At 38.9% G+C, this 26188-nt stretch overlaps 1 protein-coding gene across 1 annotated transcript in view; it reads right to left on the reverse strand.

Annotated features, from left to right (window-relative positions):
• Positions 1-26188, reverse strand: part of pth3r (parathyroid hormone 3 receptor) — a 33297-nt gene that overhangs the window by 2117 nt on the left and 4992 nt on the right. Inside the window, exons 3-13 of the mRNA XM_048171470.1 lie at positions 14480-14585; positions 13934-14044; positions 13473-13594; positions 12914-13008; positions 7935-8088; positions 7700-7853; positions 7500-7560; positions 4784-4850; positions 4464-4558; positions 3912-4053; positions 3390-3431 (exon numbers count right to left, since the gene is read on the reverse strand). Coding sequence (XP_048027427.1) covers positions 3390-3431; positions 3912-4053; positions 4464-4558; positions 4784-4850; positions 7500-7560; positions 7700-7853; positions 7935-8088; positions 12914-13008; positions 13473-13594; positions 13934-14044; positions 14480-14585 — 1149 coding nt within the window. The remainder of the gene's footprint in view (positions 1-3389; positions 3432-3911; positions 4054-4463; positions 4559-4783; positions 4851-7499; positions 7561-7699; positions 7854-7934; positions 8089-12913; positions 13009-13472; positions 13595-13933; positions 14045-14479; positions 14586-26188) is intronic.

Consider the following 26188-nt stretch of genomic DNA (forward strand, 5'->3'; position numbering starts at 1 on the left):
AGGAGCTTTTAAAATAGCATTTTAAAATATGTTATCATATTCCAGAACATGGAAATACTTAAAGGTGCCCTAGAATTAAAAATTGAATTTATCTTGGCATAGTTAAATAACAAGAGTTCAGTACATGGAAATGACATACAGTAAGTCTCAAACTCCATTGTTTCCTCCTTCTTATATAAATCTCATTTGTTTAAAAGACCTCCGAAGAACAGGCGAATCTCAACATAACACCGACTGTTACGTAACAGTTGGGATCATTAATATGTACGCCCCCAATATTTGCATATGCCAGCTCATGTTCAAAGGCATTACATAAGGGCAGCCAGTATTAACGTCTGGATCTGTGCACAGCTGAATCATCAGACTAGGTAAGCAAGCAAGAACAATAGCGAAAAATGGCAGATGGAGCAATAATAACTGACATGATTCATGATTACATGATATTTTTAGTGATATTTGTAAATTGTCTTTCTAAATGTTTCGTTAGCATGTTGCTAATGTACTGTTAAATGTGGTTAAAGTTACCATCGTTTCTTACTGTATTCACGGAGACAAGAGCCATTGTTATTTTCATTATTAAACACTTGCAGTCTGTATAATTCATAAACACAACTTCATTCTTTATAAATCTCTCCAATAGTGTAGCATTAGCCGTTAGCCACGGAGCATAGCCTCAAACTCATTCAGAATCAAATGTAAACATCCAAATAAATACAATACTCACATAATCCGATGTATGCATGCAGCATGCATGACAAACACTTTGTAAAGATCCATTTTGAGGGTTATATTAGCTGTGTGAACTTTGTTTATGCAATGATAGAGTCGAGAGCTCGGGAGGGGGCGGAGAGCACGAGCAATTAAAGGGGCCGCAGCCTGAATCGGCGCATTTCTAATTATGCCCCAAAATAGGCAGTTAAAAAAAATTTATTAAAAAAAAATCTATGGGGTATTTTGAGCTGAAACTTCACAGACACATTCAGGGGACACCTTAGACTTATATTACATCTTGTAAAAAAACGTTCGATGGCACCTTTAAAGATTAAAATTCATTGTTTATTCACCCTCATGTTGATTTTCACACAGTTTTTTTCTATGCAATGAAAGTTAATGCATTATAGTGTTTTTTAATCTACAACCCATTTCCATAAAAGTTGGGATATTTTGTAAAATGCAATAAAATCAAGAATCTGTGGTTTGTTAAATCTCTTCAACCTTTATTTAAAGGCACAATATGTTAGATTTTTGGATTAAAATATCCAAAAACCACTAGAACAGTGCTATATATTTTGTTGATTTTTGTACTTACATTATCCTAGATGTTTCCAAGAATGTTTAAATCCAGAGAAATAAGCAATTTTAACCAGGACACGGACCATGTCCATGCGTCACCTATCAATGACATCATACATAATACCCGCGTTACCCTCGATTTCCGGTTTTATTTTGTAGAAACCATGGAAACACCAAGAATGCTTTAATATATTACGTGTTTTATTAGACAGGTGAGCAACTGTTTGGATGCAATCATAGACAGAAAACTAATCATTGTTATATAGCTCAAAGCATTTATTTTTATTGTTTAAATCTAGTTTTCTTGATTTTCTGAGTATCATGCTTCAGAGACAACAATATTTTGTCAAGTGGCTAACATAGCATAATCAGATGCAGCTTTACTTTTAGTAACAGTAATACAGCATGTAATACAATATGTTTTAAAATTAATTGCATGCTATTTAACAACACAAGCCATCCAGCATTTATTAATATGATATTATAATATCGATCTAGATTACTGCAGTGTGCACAAGTGTCTCATAGCAGCCGCCAAGCGAACACAGAGTAACGTTATAACATCATTGTCAACAGTCAAATGTATCTAATATGATAAACAGTGCTGCGTTACCCCACATACGCTTTACTGGAAGAAGCGGAAACAGCGACTGTGGCATAATAAAAGTTCCGCTTGCATGTGTCGCACTCGTCTCTCATTAACTATTGCTCCAGCGGCCTCGTTCAGCTCCCAAGGCACTCGGCCCTGCCCTGCTTCATGCTACATTAATAATCTCATCCATGAACATGATTTCTGCCTGAGTCCCATCCCAAATCTTTTCAGCTGGCTGTAAGGTGAAGACGACAATCTCCCATGATTCCGCGCTCAATCTTGGCGTCATCAAGCTACGTTTTGTCTTAAATAGGTGACCTCTAGCAGCGAAAAATTGCATATTGTGCCTTTGACGAAAGTTACATTTTGCAAGTGAAATTTTTGCCCAGTCTCACCTGATACAAGACAGCTGCTCAGCAGTATGTGGTCATCGCTGTCTGATTCTCCTTTTCATGACGTGACATATATTTTCAATATGAGATCTGGACTGCAGGCAGGAAATGTATAACTTTCTCCTTGTGTAACAGAGATTCAAGTTGCATTTCTTGATGCAGCAGCAGACTGTGTAAAGTGACAACGGTTTTCCAAAGTACTCCTGAGCCCATGTGGCTATTTTTAACACAGCAGCACAGCAGTTTGTCATGCAGTGCCGTCTGAGGGGTCAAAGGTCACGCTCATTCAACAGAGGTTTCCTGTCTGGCCCTACAGACTGAGTTTTCTCTGGATTCCCTGAATCTTTTCACAATATTATGCATTGTAGATGGTGAAATACCTGAAGACTTTACGCTTTAATGACCTAAAAAACAGCATTAAGAAATGTGATTTTTGATTTGTCTGACAATTCTCTCATGAAATTTGGCACAAAGTGGTGAGCCATGACCCATCTTTGTTTGCAAAGACTGATATGCTCATTTTATACCCAATCCCAATACCCTCACCTGCTAATTGTGGACTGCTTCAAAACCGTTTAACTTTTTTCTATAATATTCTATAACCTTTTCACTTTTGTTTTGCCTCTGTCCCAACTTTTTTGGAGTGTGTTGCAGCCATCAAAATCTAAATTTGTTTATATTCACAAAATACAATTAATTTGGTCAGTGAAAGCATTGGAAATCTTTTCTTTGTACTTTTGTCAGTTAAAGGTTCAAGAGAATTAACAAATCACAGATTCTTGATTTTATTGCATTTTACAAAATGCCCCAACTTTTCTGGAAATGGGGTTGTACAAAAAATGCCAATAAAGCATAATATAATAGATAATTAAATAATTAGATATTATAATATTAATTAAATAAAAGGCCCCTTAATGTAAGCAATGCATACATACAGTACAGAGAGTACACTGTACACTTTCATGGCTGTGTTTCTTCTTTTAAAAAGTGTACTCAATTATAATGTCAAATTAAATGTTTTAGTTTAAAGTACATTTTAAATCATTGTTTTAATAGTCGTTTGTCATGCTTTAAAGATGACAATTACAATCACTAAAGTGTCAATCACTCACCTCCCCATTGCAGAAGCAGTAAATAAATGCCACAAAGAAACCCTAAGGAAATAAAATGCACAGTTATTTTAATGGCAACAACGAAACTAGTCATTTGTCTTTCCACCACTAATCTATATAGAGAACTGGATTGCTCATAACGTCATAAAAGGTGAAGCCGCCACACTGCCATATTGGTATTCCCTAGTATGCCCTCACATTCTATTGAATTAATAGGAAATTGTCTGATTTTAATGAGAAAACATTTCCAAATGAGTCAGAGTTTTCAAATATGAAAACATTCTTACAATGCTAATGTCCTAAACATTTAAATGGTTATTTGTTTAAATTCAGAAATTTCCCCTGCTTCATTACAGTAGTGAATATCAGATTAGCTGATTTATATTACAATTATATTTTATATTACAAACGTCACAAAGATTGTGCTTTGTAAGGCTTGTGCATACAACAGTTATTGACTGTGTAAATATCTATGAGCTCCCCAACAAGACCTGAATTTGAATTTTTTTAAAAATGGCATACTTGTGAGGAGTTGAAGAGCATCTCATAATGCATCTGAATCTGCCACAGCAGACCTGTGACTTCAGTGTACGGAAGAGCCATAAACAGCATGTAATGAACTCCAAACAGCGGCATCAGCACCAGGGTTGACTTCAGCAGCTTCCTACAGGCCACAGCAAACAAATCACTATAAATCGTATTTGTGCGTGCGCGTGTTTTTGTGACATATCAGGACACAAATTTGTATAATGACATGGGCATGACATAGGTATTACAAGGAGAGGGTGACTTATGAGTACATTACCCCATGTCCCCATTTTTCAAAAGGCTTATAAATCATACAGATTGAGTTTTTTTTTTTTTTGAGAAAGTAAAAATGTGCAGTTTTCTGTGATGGGTAGGTTTAGGGATAGGGGTAGTGTAGGGCGATAGAAAATACAGTTTGTACAGTATAAAAACCAATTACGCCTATGGAATGTCCCCACAATTCACTAAAACAAACGTGTGTGTGTGTGTGTGTGTGTGTGTGTGTGTGTGTGTGTGTGTGTGTGTGTGTATGTAGCAATTTATAACCTGTACTGTTGTCTAGGGTCCAGTTTTCCTGTGTTTGTTTCCCACAACTTAGAGGCCAAAACCCTGATGATATTGAGGAAGAGGAAGAAGTTTACCTAGATGAAGAGTTATAAGGAACACAAGTGACTTTTCAGTATAGTGAATTTACTGATAGGAAATATTTATACATATTTTATATGTGTGCGTTAAGACTTAATAAGTGTTTATAAAAAATGGACGATATATGTTTGCATTTGATAAAGTATAGAGTTTTGTTTTTGCATATCACATTTAAAAATGTTAATTATTATTATAATTTATTGGAGAATTTTTTTTCTTACAACAATGGCTGCCAGAATTGGTACTTGATAGATCCATTTCAGGTTGCCTGCACTTATATCCCAGCACCTAGAGATGCACAAATCCAGCCTTCAATGCTTCAGAAAGTATTCAAAATCATCTATTATTTTCCATTTTACTGTGATGCAACGTGAAATGAACATTGATTTTTTTTTCAACACTGCAGTATTCACAGCTTTTTAAACACACATTTTACTCCCCTGAAGTGACATTTTACTTATTTTATTTATCAGGTTTTGCTCTACATTTATTGTATATTGATTGGAAAAGTGGCCATTTCATATAAACGCATGCCTGAATGGGACTTTGCAGTGGATTGTGAAGGTTTACTCATCTCCTGAAACACCACCTGCACCCACTTTGACTTTTTGACCTTGACATGGAGCCTGAAGGTCAAGCTCACTCTTCAGAGCATCTCAACGATTTTCAATAGTAACACTTATTTTTAAATTAGAGCTGTCAAATGATTAAATTGCATCCAAAATAAAAGTTTGTGCTTACATAATATATGTGTGTGTATGTGATGTGTATATTTATTATGTATATATACACACGATTAATCACTTGATAGCACTATTTTAAATCTATTGTTCTTTGCTATTACTGCTATAACTTTATATTGTAATAATTATACTTAACAACAATTGTTATTTTTAACTGTAATGCAAAGCTCTATTATATGCTTAGTAATGCTTAAAGGTAGGGTAGGCAATGTTTTTCATAAACACTTTTTCATACTGGTTCAACTCTCTTCATATCCTGATAACAATCAATACACCAAAAACAAACAGCAGTTGCCTTTTACACTTCCTCCTGAACCAAAACAAGCTTATGCTGCATTCATGCCATGTCGTAACTGCTGTAATTAGAGTTGACCACGTCCTCAGACTCGGAATTATGCGTTTCTATGGCAACACTATTAACGCTGAGATGAATCGTGTCAGTCAGGTGGTAGAAGTCCAAACTCTGTAAGTTGTTTACATTCATTATTATTGTAATGTTATGTACTTTGAGACATGAGGTAATTTTATGCCATCTCTCGTGGCTCTTTGCAGACTCTGCTGTGTTTTGGAGGAGGTTTGGCTTTGGAGAGCGCTCTGTAGGGAGGGTTGGATCTTATGTTTTCAAAGCTAGCTTTCTATTGCTAGCCTCGCTGAAATTGCCTACCCTACCTCTAACTAGAGTTACTGTATATTGTGATGACTATTAATAATATTTTAGAAGGGTTGCATTACCTACCATAGTACAAGAAGTTGTTACATTTTGCTGAAAGATTATGATGATATGATGATTATGTTTTTGTTTTTTTAACTTAGGAATAACTTGCACTAAAAAAGTGTGCATAATAATAACATGAATGTGCATAAGGAATCAATCCATCATCAATCCATCCATTCTCCAAACCACTTTATTCTCTGCAGGGTCTTGGGGATGCTGGAGCCTATCCCAGCTTCTCAGGCCAAAGGCGGGGAACACCCTGGACAAATGGCCAGTCCATCACAGGGCTCACACACACATTTGCACTCTCATTCACACCTATGGACAATGTAGCACCTCCAATTCGTCTATGCTGCATGTTTTCGGATTGTGGGGTAATGTTCATTCATGTTTATTGATAGTTCACCCAAAAATGAAAATTCTGTCTTCATCTACTCACCCACAAGTCATTCCAAACCCAAAAGTCTTCAAAACACAAATTAGGGTATTTTTAATTAACCTTGAAAAGTTTCTGTCTCTCCATTGAAAGTTCAAGTAACCAAAACTTCAAGAAGAAGTTCCAAAAAGGCACTGTAAAATGAATTGATCCAAGTCTTGTGAAGAGACACTTGATTTAACTTAGGCTTTTATTTACATCTAAACAATGATCGGCACGCATACAAAGAGCATGTCACATACTACTGTATGGTAAACAAGGAAGCTCAAACATGTGTTTGATGCACCAATGAGGTTTGTTCTAACACGTGACGCACACACAAGCCTCCATGTTTACCATATGCGCTGCATTCTATGTATGTGTGTTTATGTGAATAAAAGCCTAAATTAAATCTGTTCATCATACAGTATAAAGTGATAATATCTGTTCACAAACCACTCAGTTCACTTTTTGGATCTGGTTTTGCCACCTGGACTTTGAATGCATGGACAGAAACCTCTCAGGTTTCATTAAAAATATCTTAATTTGTGTTTCAGAGGTTAAACAAAGTCTTATGGGTTTGGAATGACATGAGGGCGAGTACAGTAAATTATGATCTTTTGGCTGAACTATCCAAATACATGAACAAAAACATGAACTTAATTGCTTGATCACACCATAAATATCTTGACTTCACAGGTTCAGCCAGAAACTATTTTTAGAGAGGGCAACATATGGTCATGTCTGGAATTTGCTAAAAACAAAGTGACAAAACCTAGATCTTTTGGAAGAACATTTTGTGGTCTGATGGGCCCTATTTAGCCTAAAAGTGAAGTGCTATGTTTGCCCCAAGCCAAACAAAGCTCATCACCCAGGTGATCATTCATCCACCCATCCATTCTCCAAACCACTTGTCCTCTAGGGTCATGGGGATGCTGGAGCCTATCCAAGCATCTCAGGCTGAAGGCAAGGACCAGGTGATCATGTGGAATTTATTCCAAGGTGTTAACATTTAGAGATTTACCAGAAACCTTATACAAAAACGAATGTGCAAATAAACCTACTGTGTGTCTGCCAGAGACGCCCGGGCACTGACCCATATGGATACAAACACTGCAGGTATCCCTAAGAAAGAGAAAACAAAATCAAACGAAACAGGACATCAATGGAAAACCCTATCTTCAAACTTCTTTTCACCCTCAAGATCATAATGGATTGCTCTAAAAATATTATCATCAGTTGCTATCTTCAAAACGAAACTCACCCCAGCCTATGATTGTCAAAGCCCACAGGCAGTTCTTATCAGACAGGAAGGCCATGAAGATCAGACTATGCAAGTACAGACCCTCCACCAGAATCCAATAATGATTGGTTGCCAAGAGGTACAAGAAGAGGGTCACCGCAACCTTGCAGCCTACCTGATAAACACACAGACCAATAAAACTGAGGCTTTGAAGCATTAATTATGTATTCATGTGCAAATGTGTTTTTGTGAGTACCATATAGGGTCTTTGTCCAACTGCCTCATCCTCTAGTTTGCCGTCATCTGTGACGGTGTGAAGAACGGCATCTTTCACAAATATACTGATTGCTCTGCATATGAATGAGGTGAAGAGGTGGATGTGGATGTAGTTACGGGTGCAATGGAGACGTCTTGGAGAAATAAAGAAACACAGAAGAGAAAAGAATCTTGACTTTAAAGTAGTGGTGGAAATTGATTAATTTCAGTGTCTCATAGATCACTGTCATGTTTAGTTCGGTTTAGTTTCTGTTTGTATGGACTTTTAGTTTGTTTTCATTGACCACATATTCCTTAGTTCTATGATCCTGCCACAATCTGTCACCATGGACACTAATCATTATCTTCATCAGCTGTTCGTCATTTGAGTTAATCGCCTGTGTCGTTACTTAAGTTATTCCCTGTCCTGCACTCTTTGTCCGGTCACAATAATACCTATGTGTTTGCACTTCCTGCCCGCCTGTATGTCATGTAGCGTCTGGACCAATCAGACACACAATTATTCATTATATTTAATGAATTATCCAGAAACTCACTCTCTCAAAGTTAACTAAAATCACATGGGTAGCATGTTCGGTATCTACAGACTCCAACTTTCATTTCCTATTTGGTAATTTATGTTACATGTTACTAACTCTGTGACACATTAGTATTATAAGAATCTAGAAGGTTCTTCTCTCAAACATCCGTCCAATGTCTTATGCTAATATTTTGCTACAGAACAAAGACTCGTAAAAGTTTCCCTCCGAAGGGGGAAACTCCTTATTGGCTCAGACACCTCAAGAGAGTGTGACATCTTCACCTTTTAAAATCACTGATCACAAGAACACGGTCTCTTCCCCCTCTCTTTTCCTTTACTGAAAAATGCTGATGTGAAGATGATGCTGTACTAATAACTACTAAGGAACCCCAAGCTTGTGCCAGGCTTCGGCATAGACCTTCCATTCACCAAAGATCCTCTGAATCCAACTGGTTCTCTTTCATCAAGACAATATCAGCAAAGATTCAATGGAAGCCTCCACAAATTGCATCAGGACAGTTTTAATTCAAATGGGTGAGACATGCAAGTATCAAACTTAGTCTCATTATGTGATACATTAAGTATCCTTTCCCCTTGAAGGGCCTGTTAAAACTAAACTGATGGTTTGCTCAAGGCTGTTGATCTGCTGAATTTCAAACAATGCTGTAACTTCTTGCTTTCCTCTATTCTGCTTCAGCTCTCTCTTTCAAGTTGGTAAACTGTATGCATGTATGTGTTTGTTTAGTTAGTTTAGTTATGTTTAGTTGATTCTGAACCTGCTTATAAAACCAATGTCCCTGATAATGATTTGATCACAGTTATGTGCTAAGAAAGCGATATTTTTCTGTGGCCACAGAAAAATATCTTTCTTGAAAAGTTGATAGACGATCAATACTGAGTGTCCGTTGGCCGAACAGATTAATTGATTGTAATATTAATTCAGCTACATTAAGTTAATCTGATGAAATGATTCAAATATTTATAATTAATTATAACGAGTTATGACTAATTATTAATATTTCCCCTTTTGAGCTAATAAATATCGTTACAGTCATATTTGGAGTGTTTTATATTAAATGTTTGGTAAACTATCTTCTGCCTTCGTCTGCCTTCCCACAAGCACCTGTTACAGATGACCGATCACAAATGGATTACGCCGCAAAGTTTGCGGAAGTTTTGCAGATTTTTTGTCTTTTGCACAAACTTTTTTTCACCTTGCCCTCACCTGCCCCATTGACGACAAGACCCTGAAATCAACGTTCTGGATCGGGGTGAACTTTCACCTCCCCGTGGACCTCCCAGACACCATCGATCTCAATTGGAGAGAAGCCATCATCAGGTATCTGGAGAGCGTCTGCCCCTGATTCAGGACCCCACCAGACCCAGAGCTTGAATCACCACCTTCGACCTCAGAGCACTTATGTGTGTCCCCCGCAGACAGAGAGCTACCACCTGCCATGACAAGTCAGCCAGAGCCCGAGGAGAAGAAGCCAGGGCTGACCCTCACCCCGGAAGTGGAGCTCCATCGTGAGTCTGACCAGGGGAGTGAGCCCATCTCCCTCATCTAACTGCATGGACTGTGATTTAATAATTTCTCTGATATGTGTGGAAATCACCCTACTCACTATAGTCATGTACATTTTCCTCTCACCACCATCACTCAAGAGCTCAGCCAGACCTCCAGCCCAGCCGCTGCTGGATGTTCACACCCCTGCGCCGTCTCTGTGGGAGCCCCGCTCTGACGTTGAGCCGCAGTTCGTGTTACCACCAGCAGCATCACCGCGAGAGGATCCTGCGGCTCTGCCTCCGGCCTTGGAACTCTTCACTCCATCTCGGCCTGTAGACCTATCAGCTCCTGTCTTGGCTCCTCCCACCTTCGGCTCCACCGGAGAACCTCTGACTTGTGTCTCCTCTGGGTTCCCTAAGTCCTGCCGACTCTCCCTTGGTCAGTCATAACACCACTTCCGTCATGGACTTGCGGTCAATCCGCTGTACTCCGTCCCTCCACCCCTATGACTGCAGTGGGTTCCTTCTGAGTTCACTCTTGGCATCACCTCTGTCCTTGATCGCACCTAGCTCCACCTCAGCACTCGGGTACTCTGACTCCGCCTTCGACGGTCAACTCCGCGCCATTGCCTGGGTCTCCAGTACCAGCGATGTCGCTCGTTCCAATCAGCTCTCTGTCTGCACCTGCTGATCCATCGGCCACACCTCTATAGGTCGTCCCCCAGCTGTCGTCAGCCTTGTCACCACCTGGACTCCTCCCTCATCTCTGCCATGGGCTATCGGCACTGGGGAGCTCTGGGTCTGTGCCATCGACCATCTTCCAGCAGTGTCGCCAGTGTCTCGTCGTCCCACCAACCCTTCTCCTTCACCTCGTCCTCCTCCAGAGGGGGGCGATATGTCATGTTTAGTTCAATCCAATCTGGCTTTGTTGGTACCATCATCAACTTTCTCTGTCAACTCAGGCTTTGATCTTGAGTTTGTGGAGCGTGTGCACATAAATGCGTGATATCAGTGGCAAACAGCCAATCATATGCCTTGCAACAGAGGCAAACTGTGATTCACTTCTTGCAAGAGAGCCAGCACGATTCGAAACTCTTTTGCTGAAGGTTAAGAGATTGAAGAAAATGAAGAATTTAAATGCATTTACACCAGTGGTCTCAAACTGCCGGCCCGCGGGCCATTTACGGCCCGCCCTCCCCCTCTACCCGGCCCGCAACTGATCTCAAAATTAAAACATAATCCGGCCCGCTAAATTATTATTATTATTATTCTCGAGTTGCTACCTGTCTGATATGCAAAGAAAAAGTCGCCGTTCTATGGGGCATTCACATATCGCGTCACATACATAAGAGGCCGAGCCGTATTCTCCTTCTTTCCAATGCGCTTTCGCTCCTGTGGCGTCTGTCGTTGCTATGCAACCATGAGCCGCGCTCTCAACCGCGTCGCTTCTATTATGTCACGAGCGTCGATTTAAACCACCGAAACGCTCCGATGAGTACCGATGCTCAAACGGCATTTTGGACAAATGCGCTGCGTGTGCACAGTGTAAATGTATTCAGGGATTGTATTTGATAGCCTCAGTGGCAAAATTTTAATGTTATTTAAGCTAACATAAAGTAAGCTAATAATGTATGTAACAATGAGAGATTTTTATTTTTTCATTTATAGCTCCAGTTTTTTTGTTTATTTCTGACCCCTCCACACCACAAGTGTTGATGGTTTTGTTCCTAAATTACTATTTTTTTTATTTTTATTCCATGCACCTTGTTGGATGTGAGAAGTTGCACCAGATTATTGCAATTAATAGTATATTAGTAGGCTAGTATTATATTAGTAATAGTATTATATAATTATATTAGGCTACACTCTGTAACAATGAGAGAGACACTGCTGTTTACATTTAGTATGGTAAGTAAAATATTTATTTGATGTAAATGAGAAATAATGCAAAGGAAAGTAAATTTTCTGAAATGTTGCGCTTTCTTGCGCTTGAATGTTAATATGGCCCTCCTATGAGGTGTCAATCACAGAAACGGCCCCCCGCCAATTTGAGTTTGAGACCCCTGATTTACACTAAAGAAAATATTTGTCCATGAAAGAGGACAAATAAAACAAATTATCTTGCTCTATCAGTGCAAGTGAAACTTGTGCAGTTAGTTTATATAGTTGATAATATAGCGATAGAGACTCAAACATGTAAGGTCACATGTAGTCATTTTTTAAAGAGTTATCTATTAATTCTACAGCATATTTATATTACACATGATCTGTTATATATTAATATTTATTTAAATAAATGCTTAATAATAACTGTCAAACTAAAATTACTTATGTGTAATGGATTCATAATAATATAGATCATATAATAATTTTATAAGTCATAAATAAATCATAAAATAATTCTAATTATCATTAAAGCCAGACAATTTAATCGTTAAATATTTGTTTTTACTATATAGTGACCTTTCATTTGGAGGAAGAGAAACTGGGGGAGTGACTTTATTGTGTTGGATGTGTCAAGTGTTACTTTGCTCACATCTGATTGGTCCAATTTCGGTTTGTTTTTAACACAGCATTTTTTTTAGAGTGTATGCTACAGTTTTCAAAAGGGTTCTGCATGGATAAAGGGCAAAAGAGCCTGGCACCACTATTCCCTACTCTTTTCCTCAGAGAGCAGAGAACCTGCTGACTGATCATATTATAGCAAAGATATCTCAGTGAACACATGGTTATCACATGGATGTAGATAAGCATCAAGGCACCACACACTCATGAACATGAATCAGGCAGTGACTGAGGGGACATGGAAACATGTAGCATCCTACAGGATTAGATTTGTGTTTGTAAAGTGTTTACTACCTTGGACATATTCATTATACTCGTATATTTAAAACATGAAATTTGTCTTGTTGAAATGCTCATTTTGCACTTACTTGAAATAGCAAAGGATAAAGACCGCCACCAGTAACGCCGCCAGTGATATGGAGTATCCAACAGTATACATGAGGTAAAGACGCTCAAAGACCTCCTACATAAACACGGCAAAATAGTACAAAACAGTATATATATAATCAGTTAATGTCTATACATTTTAGTCTATGCCTCTTGTTTAGACCTTTTGGACCTTTAGACAAAAATCTCCAAACTAAATGCATTTTCTATGTGTTATACTATGTGGATGTTTCTGCATGGTTGCTACTGTAGGTGGTTAAGTTAATGACTCATGTACAATAAGTACATGTCAAAGTCTCTATGATATTCTGGCCTATAGATATGGTTCAGGTCCTTCAATTATATACTGTATTGAATATATTGATTTTCTGCCATGTGATAAAATTCTAATCATTCAGAAAATGGCAGACAGTCAGTTACATTCTGAAGTTTAATACTTACAGTTGGGGATTTGTTCAAATCACTTATGAGCAACAGTAATAGTGGTGCATGCCACCGATTAGATAATAGCTGCCTATGGGTTATGAAAAATGCACACACCTCCTGATCGCTGTGATTAGTGTGCAGGTAAGTGGTGCATTCTGTGTAGTTGGCCCATGTCCGGTTTATAGTGGACACCTGCTCCCAGTTACCAGATGCATCACAGTGGCGATATGCATGTCCTAAAATGTAAAACATTTTATGTAAAACAGATATGTAAATAAATAGGTACACCAAAAAGTATCAGCCTCTGAGGGCATTTCTTCACACAGCTATTTTGTGTACTTTTGCAAAAAATAAGTTTATTAATGCTGTTAGTACACTTCTTTTAATCTATAAAAGAGAGTAGCTATACTTTCAGCCTTTGTAATATACTCTGTATTTAAAAAATAATACATTTTTTTTAAATACAGAGATAGTATATTAAAAGCACATTTTAGTTCATATTTCATGGTGTCTCAAAATAGCACAGTTGAGCATTGTCAGCTTAATTTTATTTAGTTCAGGTGGGTTAAGCAGACCTCTGTGGTTGAAGTCATAGATGTACTCAGGACACAGAACTGCAACCATCTGACTGGGTTTTCCTGCAGGCCAGCAAATGATCCCATCCCACTCAGGAACACAGTAATTCTCTGACAATACACAAAAATATCAGATTCATACGCTTTACAAGTTTAACACTTCTATATTTAACACAAAATATATGCAATCAAATTATTCTACAAAAAATGTTTGAAGGTGACAGGTCAAATTCAATTTCTTCAACATGGGAAGCCAAAGATATGAATCCTGAATCTTTTCTCATAACCAAACAGTGGATCTGTATTCATTTCAGTTCTGGGTATGCCTGTATCCTGCTAGTTACTCATCACTACGAATAGCAAAGGAACCTGAGCTCAAATCAATATACCTTATCCTAAAATCTTGCTATAAACAGGGCCGCAGATCCTGCTGTCTTCAGGAAATTGGATATGTAGAGTTAGGAAGATACATGCATTTGATTGCTTCAGTAGCTGTCAGATTTTGACATTGTATAGCAGCCCTATATTACACAAAAATTATAATACCTCTGACCACATCTAACTGTGCACGGATGTTTCTCTCACACCTCGCACGTGCACCAATCAGAAGAAAGATCTGTTCATCTCTGGTGAGGACGTCATCAGAATCAATCTGTAAAGAAGAGCAGAAAGAACAGAGAAAGAAAGAACATTATTCTCACCCTTTTAGTATATATAATCCCAAACCAAACCATGTTTATATGTATTTTATTGAATACCAAAGCACAGTATCATCATATCTTTAATTTTTGTGTTTTATTTTTTGAATGTCGATGTCTACATTTTCTAGATAAAATTATATTCATAAAAATTAAAAATAAATTTATGTACATTAAAAAAACAATGGTTGTTTCTTGAACTTTAGGCATCTTTACTGTATATACCATGGTGTGATTTTAATTAGCCAACAACGAACAGATTTCAACCTTTTTCTTATTCCAAGTGAAAATTAAGTGTGATGTGCACTTTTAGTATATTTTTTAGTTGCAGATAATATAATATTAATATTAATGAAATAAAAGGCCACTTATGTGTACGAGTTTCTTAACACACTTATGCACTTTTTAAAAGGCCTATTCATAATGTCAAATTAAGAAATATGCTTATTTTGAACTATGACTAACATACTTGAGTAAATATGTTAAATGTACTAAATTGTATGTTCATCATTATAAATATGAAATAGAAATTATATTAAATTATATTTTATTTTACCATAATATTAAATTATATTTTATTTTACCATAAATGCTTGTTAGTACATTTGGCAGACTGTCCATCAGTTGTGGTGTCTTTTCCACTATAGGACCATTAATTTTGTTTCCAATAAACTTTTTTTGCATGCATTACATGCATTTTTATATAATATTTATCGTGTAGTATTTGCTTTCTTATAATTTGAGGGTTTTTTTCTCTGCCTCATTACTCATTGATTAGAAGTCATATGTAATGCAAGACACAGTACTACATAACCCAGATCAGCATTGTTGGAGGGGAAGCATGTCAAAAAAGAAAGTCAACATATACGACGCTCTCTTAGTAGATTTATTGTTTTTACCATCTCATCTGCATTGCACAGGCGATGCTTGTGACATGTCAGATCACAAAAGACTGATAAAAACCTTGTTTGTTTCTAAGCATATGCTGTACATGTTGGTTTTTCATTTTTCAAGATCTCAGCTGAAATCATTGACATATCATCCATCTATCACCCCATCTGGCACACCTTCTTTTAGGCTGATGTGCTGTCTCTCAGTGTTGTGAAATATTTGCACTGTCCTGTGGTATGTGACGAGCTCTCTTCAACCTTCAGGATGAGAAAGCATATCCAACCTTACACCCCCCACACCCATGGGCATCCCTCACCACCATCCCACATTATGAGCCCTGATCTCTGGGTCCTCATGACTGGAGAAACACAGAAGCATTTGTGCCCTAAATACATTCACAGCCACCAAGAAATGAAAGAATGAAAGAAAGAAAGAAAGAAAGAAAGAAAGAAAGAAAGAAAGAAAGAAAGAAAGAAAGAAAGAAAGAAAGAAAGAAAGAAAGAAAGAAAGAAAGATCTAGTGTTACCAAACTGGTCCGAGACTGAGTGAAGATCCAAACACGGCTTTATTATAGAGACAATCCAGAACTGTAATCCAAAATACAGGCAATGGGTCAAACACAGGCAATCAGTCCAAATAAACAACAGCGGGGCAGAAACACACAGATAAAGGGTAATCCAGAAGACAGGCACGGAATCAAAATAACCAAGATACATGAAACCAGGAAACGCTCAGATATGCAGTGAAACAACTTACAAAACCTCGCAGTGAATGACAGTCTGAACAGGGTTTACATAGGCTGGGCTAAACAAGGTAATGAAGAACGACTGAAGACAATCATGGTTGATTACCCTGGGCAGCGGATTATGGGTAATGTTCATGGATGACCTCTGTGGTCATGTTGAGGCAGATAGGAAGAGCATGTACAACCTCTGTGGACTTAACAGGGCAGGACAAGGATTGAAGCAGGCTCTAGAGTGAACTCTTCAGCTGAAGAGCAGTGCTTCGGTCCATACACAACAAATAGCCATCGCGGTAACAGGGAGTACAGTTGACAGCGGGACCACTTCAGAAACCCCCAGACTTGACATTACCGCTGAGATATAAGCTGCTTCGCACCGATGACAACAGTGTTTCCATGTAGACTTGAAGCCAGTCTGACTCTGGCGTGAGAATTTGTGAAACTGGCATGGCAGCCATCTTGGCTGATGATGCTGGCGTGGCAGCCATCTAGATCGGGGACTCTGGTGTGGCAGCCATCTTGGGTCTGGGTCTCACTCGGTTGCTGGATCTGTACATGATGAGGTTTTCTGTTACCAAACTCAGAGATTGAGTGAAGATCCAAACAGATTTATTAGAGGAACTGTCCAGATCCGTAATCCAAAATACAGGCAATGGGTCAAACACACCGGCAATGGGTCAGCTCCACCTCAGGCCTCCATGCACATGACCCTCATCTCGATGTGGACGGTCATCCTACTGGCTCCATCCTCATCCCTCCGGCTCCGCCTTAGTCAGACGCCACCCTGGAATCACCATGGACCTCCAGACCTATGGCTACACCTCAGCCCTCCACCCCTTCGGCTCTAATGGGCTTCACCTTCCTTCCGGCTCCACTGTTGTCCTCAGTCGTTCCAGCTCCACTGTGGTCTTCTAAGCCCCCATCTCCGTCTTGGTCCCATGAGACATTGGATCCTTCTTGGCCCTCCAGATTATCTAAATTCTAACTAAGTTCTGGGTTGCTCCTTGGCTCCTCCCTCAGCTGACTGCCCCTTGGACTCTTACTTTCTTTGCTTCTCCATGGACACTTCCTCAAGTTTCACCATGGACACTTCCTCCTGTTCCCCCGTGGACTCTTCCTTTTGCCTTTTTTTCTATGACCTTTTTCCTCTCAACACTACAGTGTAGATTCTGTTAACAGTGCCAGGAGGTGCCTACCGGGAGGGGGGGAAGGGGGTGGAGTAATGTCAGGTTTTAAATTCTGTTTTGGTATTCTTTTTTATTTTAGCTTAGTTCTAACTTCTATGTTCTCTGTGTTTATCTCCTGTCTACTTTAGTTGACCTAGTTCAGTGTGTGCCTGTTTATTACCATAGCAACCTATTGTGTCCACCCGTCCCTGGTTTTCAATTAAAAGCAGAAAACTTGTATGCAGTTTGGTCATTATTTACATGACAACAGCATTTTGGGGGCCTGGAAACAAACTTTTGAAAATGGGTTACAAAGAGCAAGTTTTTGAAAGCAATACTGTTATCGTTTCCATATAAACTACAAAATCGCACATTTGTAAAAATGGTGACATAATGTGCATGCATAATGTTCAGTCTATAGGTGTGTAGTATTTCTTTACAAAGTGACATCACTAACTACTGGCCTGATATGCATAATACAGTGTTTTTAGTCGTTTTTACAGATTTGTGTGAACAGGATCGTATTGACGTTGTTCTCTTTATGTGAAACTTTTCAAAAAACTTTCCTTTTTAGCACATTGTTGTCATGTAAATGTCCCCTTGATTGAAATATATATATATATATATCAATATATAGATTGGTGCAGTGGGTCCTGGGTTCCTCCTGGTGCACGACAATGCCCAGCCTCATGTGGCGAGAGTATGCAGGCAGTTCCTGGAGGATGAAGAAATTAATACCATTGAATGGCCCCCATGCTCTCCTGAACTAAATCCAATAGAACACCTCTGGAACATTATGTTTCGGTCCATCCGACTCCGCCAGGTTGCACCTCAGACTGTCCAGGAGCTCAGTGATGCCCTGGTCCAGATCTGGGAGGAAATACCCCAGAACACCATCCGTCGTCTCATTAGGAGCATGCCCCGACATTGTCAGGCATGCATAAGCATGTGGGGGCCATACAAAATACTGAGTACCATTCTGAGTTGCTGCAATGAAATTTCAGCAAAATGGACTAGCCTGCTGCATCATTTTTTCACTTGCCTAACCTAACCCTTTCAGGGTGTCTTTGAATTCAGTGCTCTGTAGGTTGATCATTTTCATTTCCATCAAATGATGTGGAATCCTTTTGTTCCTAACACATTACCCAGTCCATATCAGTATAGAAATCCAGTATGATATTTTTGTTCAAGCTATTTGATTGAATCATGTTATTTCTAAATGAAAGTTAAGCCAAAGAGTAACCGTTTCAAGTCAATTTTACATGAAGCAATCACATTTCAACCAGAAACCTGATAGTGTTAAATAAAAATGAATTGTTTAAAAACAGTGAACAGCATTTTTTTTTTTTAAGAAAGAAAGAAAGAAAGAAAGTGTCATGAGTTAGGTTTTTTTTTTTCTCTCTCTCTCTCTTTCTCTTTCTCTTCCCCCTGTTTCATTCCTGCACTTGGTCCACCTGTTCACAATCGCAATCAGCGCGCTGGCACCTCTTTCTCTTTGTTCTCTTCTCCTGTGCTATTTAATGTCGCCCTGTTTCTGGACTCTTTGCCAGTTTATTGTTGGATGCGTTATGCTCATAGAACTATTGCTGTTTTTCTGCAGTTCAAGAGGTTTTTCAGTTAAGTCAAGTCTAGTCTGTCTTGTCGAGTGTGTCTCACCTGTTTTCCTGTCCAGTACCCTGCTGCCTGCGTGTTCCTGTCAGGATGCTGACCGAGGTGCAGTGTGTCTCTGCTGGGGCTGTCCACTCGCTTCTGCCTGTCTGCTGTGAGTTCAAGTACGCTATCTGGGACAAGAGACTCTTTCCTGAGTTACCAAGACTATTCCTGAGTTAATGACCAGTTCTGCGTCAAGCCTTTTCCTGAGTTACTACCAGTTCTGCGTCCTGCTTCTTCCTTTCTGCCTTTAGACGGCAGACTGCCTGAGTTATTTATTGAACTGAATAAACCTTTTCTGTTTTCTGTACCTTTGTGTTTGGGTCCTCTGTCCGTTCCCTGACAGAATAAACTGGCCATTATAGACCCAGCAAGGGAGATGCCAATTTGCTCTGAGGTGGAGATGCAGGGAGCTTTGCTGGGCAAGCATGAAGAGGAGCTTTCCGTCACTAAACAGGCTGTGGAGAGTCTGGCAGCCCAGGTCACTGATCTCACAAGCCAGCTGCATCATCTCCGGCAGGACCAAGCTATTTCATCCGTACCTCGTAACTCCTCTGAGCCCAGGATTAATAATCCCCCTTGTTATTCAGGAGAGCCCTCTGGCTTTTTTGAGCCGATGTGAACTTGTTTTTTTTCTTCAGCCGACCACTTATGCCAAAGAACGCTCCAGGGCTGCCTTTGTGGTTTCTCTTCTCACTACACTACACGCGAGTGGGGAACTGCCGTCTGGGATGCCAATTCTGAGTGCTGTCAGCAGTTTCGCGTCTTTCAAGGAGGAGATGATTAGAGTGTTTGATCGCTCTGTCTTTGGTTGAGAGGCTTGTCGTCAACTCTCTACACCAAGGTAAGCGCTCTGCGGCTGACTTTGTGATTGAGTTTCAGATTTTGGCCACCACCTGTGACTGGAACGAGCCGGCCCTTACTGCACGCTTTCTGAATGGGTTGAGTGACAAACTCAAGGACGAGATTTTCGCTCGAGAGATTCCCTCACGCCTCGATCTTCTGGTGTAACTGCCGATCCGGCTTGACAAGAGCTTTGATCTACGTCGCCACACATGAGAGAGCAGTGAGGAGCAACGGAGATATCCTTCCGCCATTCACACTTTACCTGATCCTGAGCCCATGCAAGTGGGAAGAGCCCGAGCGTCAACGTCACATCCAGGAGGGGCTTTACCTGTACTGTGGCAGTGTTGGTAATTTTGCTGCTACCTGTACAGTAAAAGCGAGGGCTCGTCAGTAGTCAGGGGAGTACTGGTGAGCGCGACATCTATCTACCCTCCGCTCAAGACCCGCACCATATTCAAGGCTGCTGTGCACTGGCAAGATTCATCGTTCATCGAAATCTCTGGATTTCGTAACGGGGCCTCCCCCGTCCTGTGGCAATACGGCTGTTCTTACGGTTGTTGAGTGTTTCTCGAAGGCGGTTCATTTTGTTCCTCTTCCTAAGCTTCCTTCCACCAAGGAGACAGTGCGTCTGGTCTTTGATCATGTTTTAAGTTTCACAGGCTTCCTACCTATGTCGTGTCCAATAGAGGACCACAATTTGTCTCGCATTTTTGGAGGGAATTCTGCTGGCAGGTTGGTGCGACTGTCAGCCTGTGGTCAGGATTTCATCCTCAGACAAATGGCCAGGCCGAACGGGCCAACCAAATTCTCGGGCGCTTACTTCGCTGTCGGGCTGACCGCAATCCCTCGTTGTGGAGTGAGCAATTGTCATAGGCCGAATATGCTCACAACTCTCTACTGTCGTCGGCTACTGGTTTGTCTCTGTTCTTTTGTTGTTTAGGCTATCAGCCTCCCCTATTCTCCTCTCAGGAGCCTGATGCTGCCGTTCCCTCTGTGCAGGTCTTTATTTTGCGTTGTCAGCTTACCTGGAAGAGGGTAAAGAGGGTTTTTGTCAGGCCCGAGAACGCACCCGTTGTGCAGCCAACCGCCACCGTTCATGAGCCCCTAGGTATGTTTGTGGCCAGAAAGTGTGCCTTTCCACACGTAACCTACCTCTCGCCGCATCCTCTCGGAAACTGACCCCTTGTTTTATGGGTCTTTTTCCTATAGTAATGTGCACAGTGTCTTTGATTATCACGCTCCCTGCGGCGTTTTCATCCTGTATTTCACGTCTTGTGCATTAAGCCCATCAATCGTGCTCCCTCCAACCCCTCTCCCCCACCTGCCCTTGTCGATGGCTCCATCTGTAGGGTTAAAAGATTGTTGGATGTCCATCTGTAGGGTTAAAAGAATGTCCGACCTCGGGGACGGGGCCATCAGTATTTGGTCGATTGGGAGGGTTACGGGCCAGAGGAGAGAAGCTGGGTGCCGGCCCGGGACGTGCTGGATGGTTCGCTCATCGAGGACTTGCTCCGCTCTCGTCAGTCCCCCTCCTCGGGAGTGCCTAGGGGCGATTGTCAGGGAGGGGGTACTGTCATGAGGTAGGTTTGTTTTTCTCTTTCTCTTTCCCTAGTTTCGTTCCTGCACTTGGTCCATCTGTTCGCAATGTTCGCTGATCACACCTGTTTCTCTTTGTTCTCTTCTCCTGTGGTATTTAATGCCGTTTCTGGACTCTTTGCCAGTTTATTGTTGGGACGCATTATGCTCACGGAACTATTGCTGTTTTTCTGCAGTTCAAGAGGTCTGTCAGTTGAGTCCTAGTCTGTCTTGTCAAGTGTGTCTCACCCGTTTTCCTGTCCAGTACCTGCTGCCTGCTTGTTCCTATCGGGACGCTGACCGAGGTGCTGTGTGTCCCTGGGGCTGTCCGCTCGCTTCTGCCTGTCTGCTGCGAGTTCAAGTACGCTATCTGGGACAAGAGACCCTTTCCTGAGTTACCAAGACTTTTCCTGAGTTAATGACCAGTTCTGCGTCAAGCCTTTTCCTGAGTTACAACCTATTCTGCGTCCTGCTTCTTCCTTTCTGGCTTTGGACGGCAGACTGCCTGAGTTATTTATTGAACTGAATAAACCTTTTTTGTTTTCTGTACCTTTGCATTTGGGTCCTCTGTCCATTCCCTGACAGAAAGAAAGAAAGAAAGAAAGAAAGAAAGAAAGAAAGAAAGAAAGAAAGAAAGAAAGAAAGAAAGAAAGAAAGAATATCGAAAGAGATCTGAACAAACTCCTATGTATTAAATGTAAAATCATTTATCTTGTTGAGAAGAGGTGTCCATACTTTTCAAAGTGATCAAATGTATATATAATTTTTGTCTGACGGATGATAAAATAAGTTAAAAAATTTGCTACATCTCAAGATCAGAATACTACAGAGACTTGGAAATGAGCCCTTTTGATCTGAATAGAAGCAACTTCTTAGCAACCACCCTGAACACCCATAGTAACTCTATGGCAACCACTCAAAAGTAGAATATTTACAGTGATTTCTGCACAGACAAGCCCAAAAAATATTTTCAGAAAAAAATGTACAACTTCAATAAATTAAATTTTACATTTTCTTTGTTGTTGTTTCATGTTACTGCTAATAAACTTATACAATATTAACATTAAAGCCTAAAAATATTCAATGCAAAATTTACAGTTTTCACAAACATAATAATGATACAGACATATTTTAAATGGAGCTACACAAATAACAACTAAAGTTGGCATGAAATCAAAAATGGCCCTGTTTTTCATAATGCATGCTATTGATTCATCTGTCCATATTTGATTATATTTTATAATTTTTCAACCTTGTAATCTTTAATCAGAATGTCATAACTTGCTCTTCCTGTAACAAGACTCCCTTTTCTCTGCTGATGTATTTATGAGACTGTGCTGCAGTTAAGCTACTGCATTCAGATCTGCCTCCGTTCCAGTGTACTGTTCACAGGTCACAATCCAATCATCTATGAATAAATCAAGTCCCGTCCTATCTTGTTCAATAGCCATTTGACTTTATTGGAATGATTTCCCTTGTGAAAAAGCAGTGCACTTAATTGTATTGAATGTACACTTTCATGACTATATTTCTTCACAACTAAGCAGACTTTTAAAAAGTGCACTTTTTAATGTCAAATTAAAAGTTTTACTTTAAAGTACATTTTAAATCATTATATGTAAATTATTATATGTTGATATGTTGACTAACACTAAAGTACTTGATTATATTTTTAACTGTATTGTGTTTTTTGATGTTACATTCAATGTTAATATATTTTAAATGTAAAATGCAAGTTTATCATTACAAATATGCAATTACAAATATATATTAAATGATATACATGTTCTAATAGAAATTGCATTAAAGTATATTTAGTTTACCATGCTTGTCAGTACATTTACGTACATTTATGAACCATATTTCAGAGACAATATAAATAATTATGAAGTTACATATAAAGATGTACTTAAGTCCTACTCTTCAACTTAGCAAGTTCAACTAAATGTAATTTTAAATTTTATGCATTCAGTTTTAAGTATATTCCTTTAGAGATTCCTTTATAAGTAGGCCTACATCATAGGCACTTATAAAAGTACTCTTTAAAACTATGCTAATGTGTACTTTTTTAACAAGGGTTGACACTCCTTGATGCATAAAATACATATATATATTTTTCATTTTCTGATGAACAAAACTGACCTGGCTGTTCTGAGGGTTTTCTTGTTGTTGTTTGTTTGTTTGTTTTTAGTTTTTTTTTTTTTTTTTTTTTCCACGTTGTTATGTGGTTTCTATTGTGTTACAGGTAACTTACAGGCTCAAGTCAAAAGAGCTCACTTCCAACTCTATATATTCTGGTGGTCTCATATAACTTGGGTCCCTCATTCAGTAAGTTTCTTGCCCAGTTTAACGGCTAAGGCTTAACGTTATTCCTGACTAAAATGCATGTTTGAGCTTTTTTATCTGAAAGTAACTTGCGCTGACATCTTTTTCTTTTTTTTCTTTCTTTTTTTCTTTTTGGTAAAGCACGTTTATAAAAGCTACTTTATAAAGGCTACTTAAATGTCCTAATTTAAGTCCTACTTCTGGCTTAATCTTAGCCCTGTCTATGAAACCTGGCCTATATGCTTTAGTTTATATCAAATTGTCAGGTTACTTAAAAGCAATTACATATCATTTGAGGATAGACAAGCCACATGATTTCAGGAATTGTTCACAACACAGTGGTAGCACACACAGGTGGGAATGAGTTACTAGCTGAAATTTAATACTTAGGGTTTGTTCAGAACTCAGACCCTTAATTTGAACAATAGTAACAGTAGGCCTAATGCTTGCATTTAATTATAATAAATATATAAACAATTATTGTAAATATAGCCTAATGTAATTTAATATTGTGCAAATATATATTTTTATTAATTTATTTGTTTATTTGTTTTCTAATATCTTCACAAGGTGTGTATTGCCGATACTCACAAATGAAATTGGACTACACTAATTTCAAAGTTACTAAAATGCTTTAAGATACATAGCATTTAAATCACAGCATTATTTCATATTATCCACCTTATTCCTGACGAGCCTACTTTTGAATTATGGGTGGCACTTCCGGTTTGGGGAACTTCTATTCAAAAAGACTGAAATGAAATCATAAGGCTGGCCTAACAAATAAAGCTTATCCGTCAGTTTAGACTGAATGAGCTGTGGATTTTCCTTCATGTTTTATTTTCAGACATCTCAAGAATAACGTAACGTTGTGGTATTTTAACATGACATGTTATAACAAGATGGCAAGTAGAGCTCTTTTCAGTCGCTGCATTCTTTTCCTCATAATTGTTTTCTTTTTTTCCTTGCATTCCACTGTAATAGTTTGAAAAATGACAACAAACTGCACATTTGTGGTGTGTTCTCCCAATTTAATTTACGATATATCCCATTAATAATTCATTGGACTGTAAGAATCTCTCTCAAATTTTCTCAAATCCTCACATCTCTTTCCAGGTTTGTTTTCACATGTACATACAATTTATTATCTGACAAAATGATGGAAATCACCTTGAAATAGTATAACACAAATGCTGAAGTTAATGAACATTTTTGACAACGTCTGTTACAAAATACAGTAGGCTACATTGATATTTAACCTGTCCGTTATTGCTTTTAGCATACACTTTTAAATGTACTTTTATTGTTCGCTGGTTGATTGGTAGAATAATGTCATCTCATTGTACCCAGTTTAAAAAAAAATTAAAAAAGAGAAAAAAACATACTATTGCGTTCATAGAGCGAGCCTTTTACTGATTGTTTTCAGCTTAACGGAAGTTACACACATAATTCGCGCAAAGTGCCATGGGTGTAGGAATAAGGTTAGGGGGTTAGGATAGGGAGTAGGAGGAATTACAGTTGAAATACTTACACTCAAACTGAAAGAGTCAATTAACCAACTGTCTCATTTGATTGTTGTTTTTTACCCTTGGAAAACAACCACACTGTCAGGCACTCTAATGCCATTGATTCTTAATAATTGGTTTGTGTAACTGCCCAGTGTTCAAACACTTGTAAGTATATCATCATGACAGATGATATCCAGAACACTGAAAACATTTAATTCCAATTGCCTTCTCCAGCAACGGTGAAATTAATGGTATGGCAATGCTCTCGATCAATCGTGATTTTCAGGGTGCAAATTGCCCGTTTATCAAGTGCTCATCTCTCGCTGACCGACTCATTTTCTGCTTCACTGAGCATGTGCATTGGCCAATAAGTCTTTCTGAGGTTGACTGCACAAACAAAGAGACACACTTTCCTTTCCTCATTACAAGAAATATAGGACATGCACAACCTTCAACAATATACAAATCTTTACATCCAAGACAAATTTCAGGACATTTCTGAGCTTTTACTAGTTTGCTGATACCAGTTTAAGCTAAAGATTGGTAACAGTTTACAATAAGGTCTTGTTTGTTAACATTAGTTAATGCATTAACTAGCATGAACTAATAATTTATTTTTACAGCATTTAACCTTTGTTAATGTTAGTTAAGAAAAATGTTCATGTCAGTTCACAATAGCCTACATCAGCTAATACATGTTTTGCTTTTTCTTTCTGTAGTAAAAACAGAATTTTTTTTCCCCTAATGTAATTTATTAATGTTAACAAATGAAACCTTATAGGAAAGTGTAAAATTTTGCTACCTATACCTAACAAAAATTTGAAAAACAGAGTGAAGGGTGAAAAGGGTCATTT

This window comes from Megalobrama amblycephala, linkage group LG20, assembly GCF_018812025.1.
Source record: "Megalobrama amblycephala isolate DHTTF-2021 linkage group LG20, ASM1881202v1, whole genome shotgun sequence".
In the NCBI taxonomy this organism is placed as follows: domain Eukaryota; kingdom Metazoa; phylum Chordata; class Actinopteri; order Cypriniformes; family Xenocyprididae; genus Megalobrama; species Megalobrama amblycephala.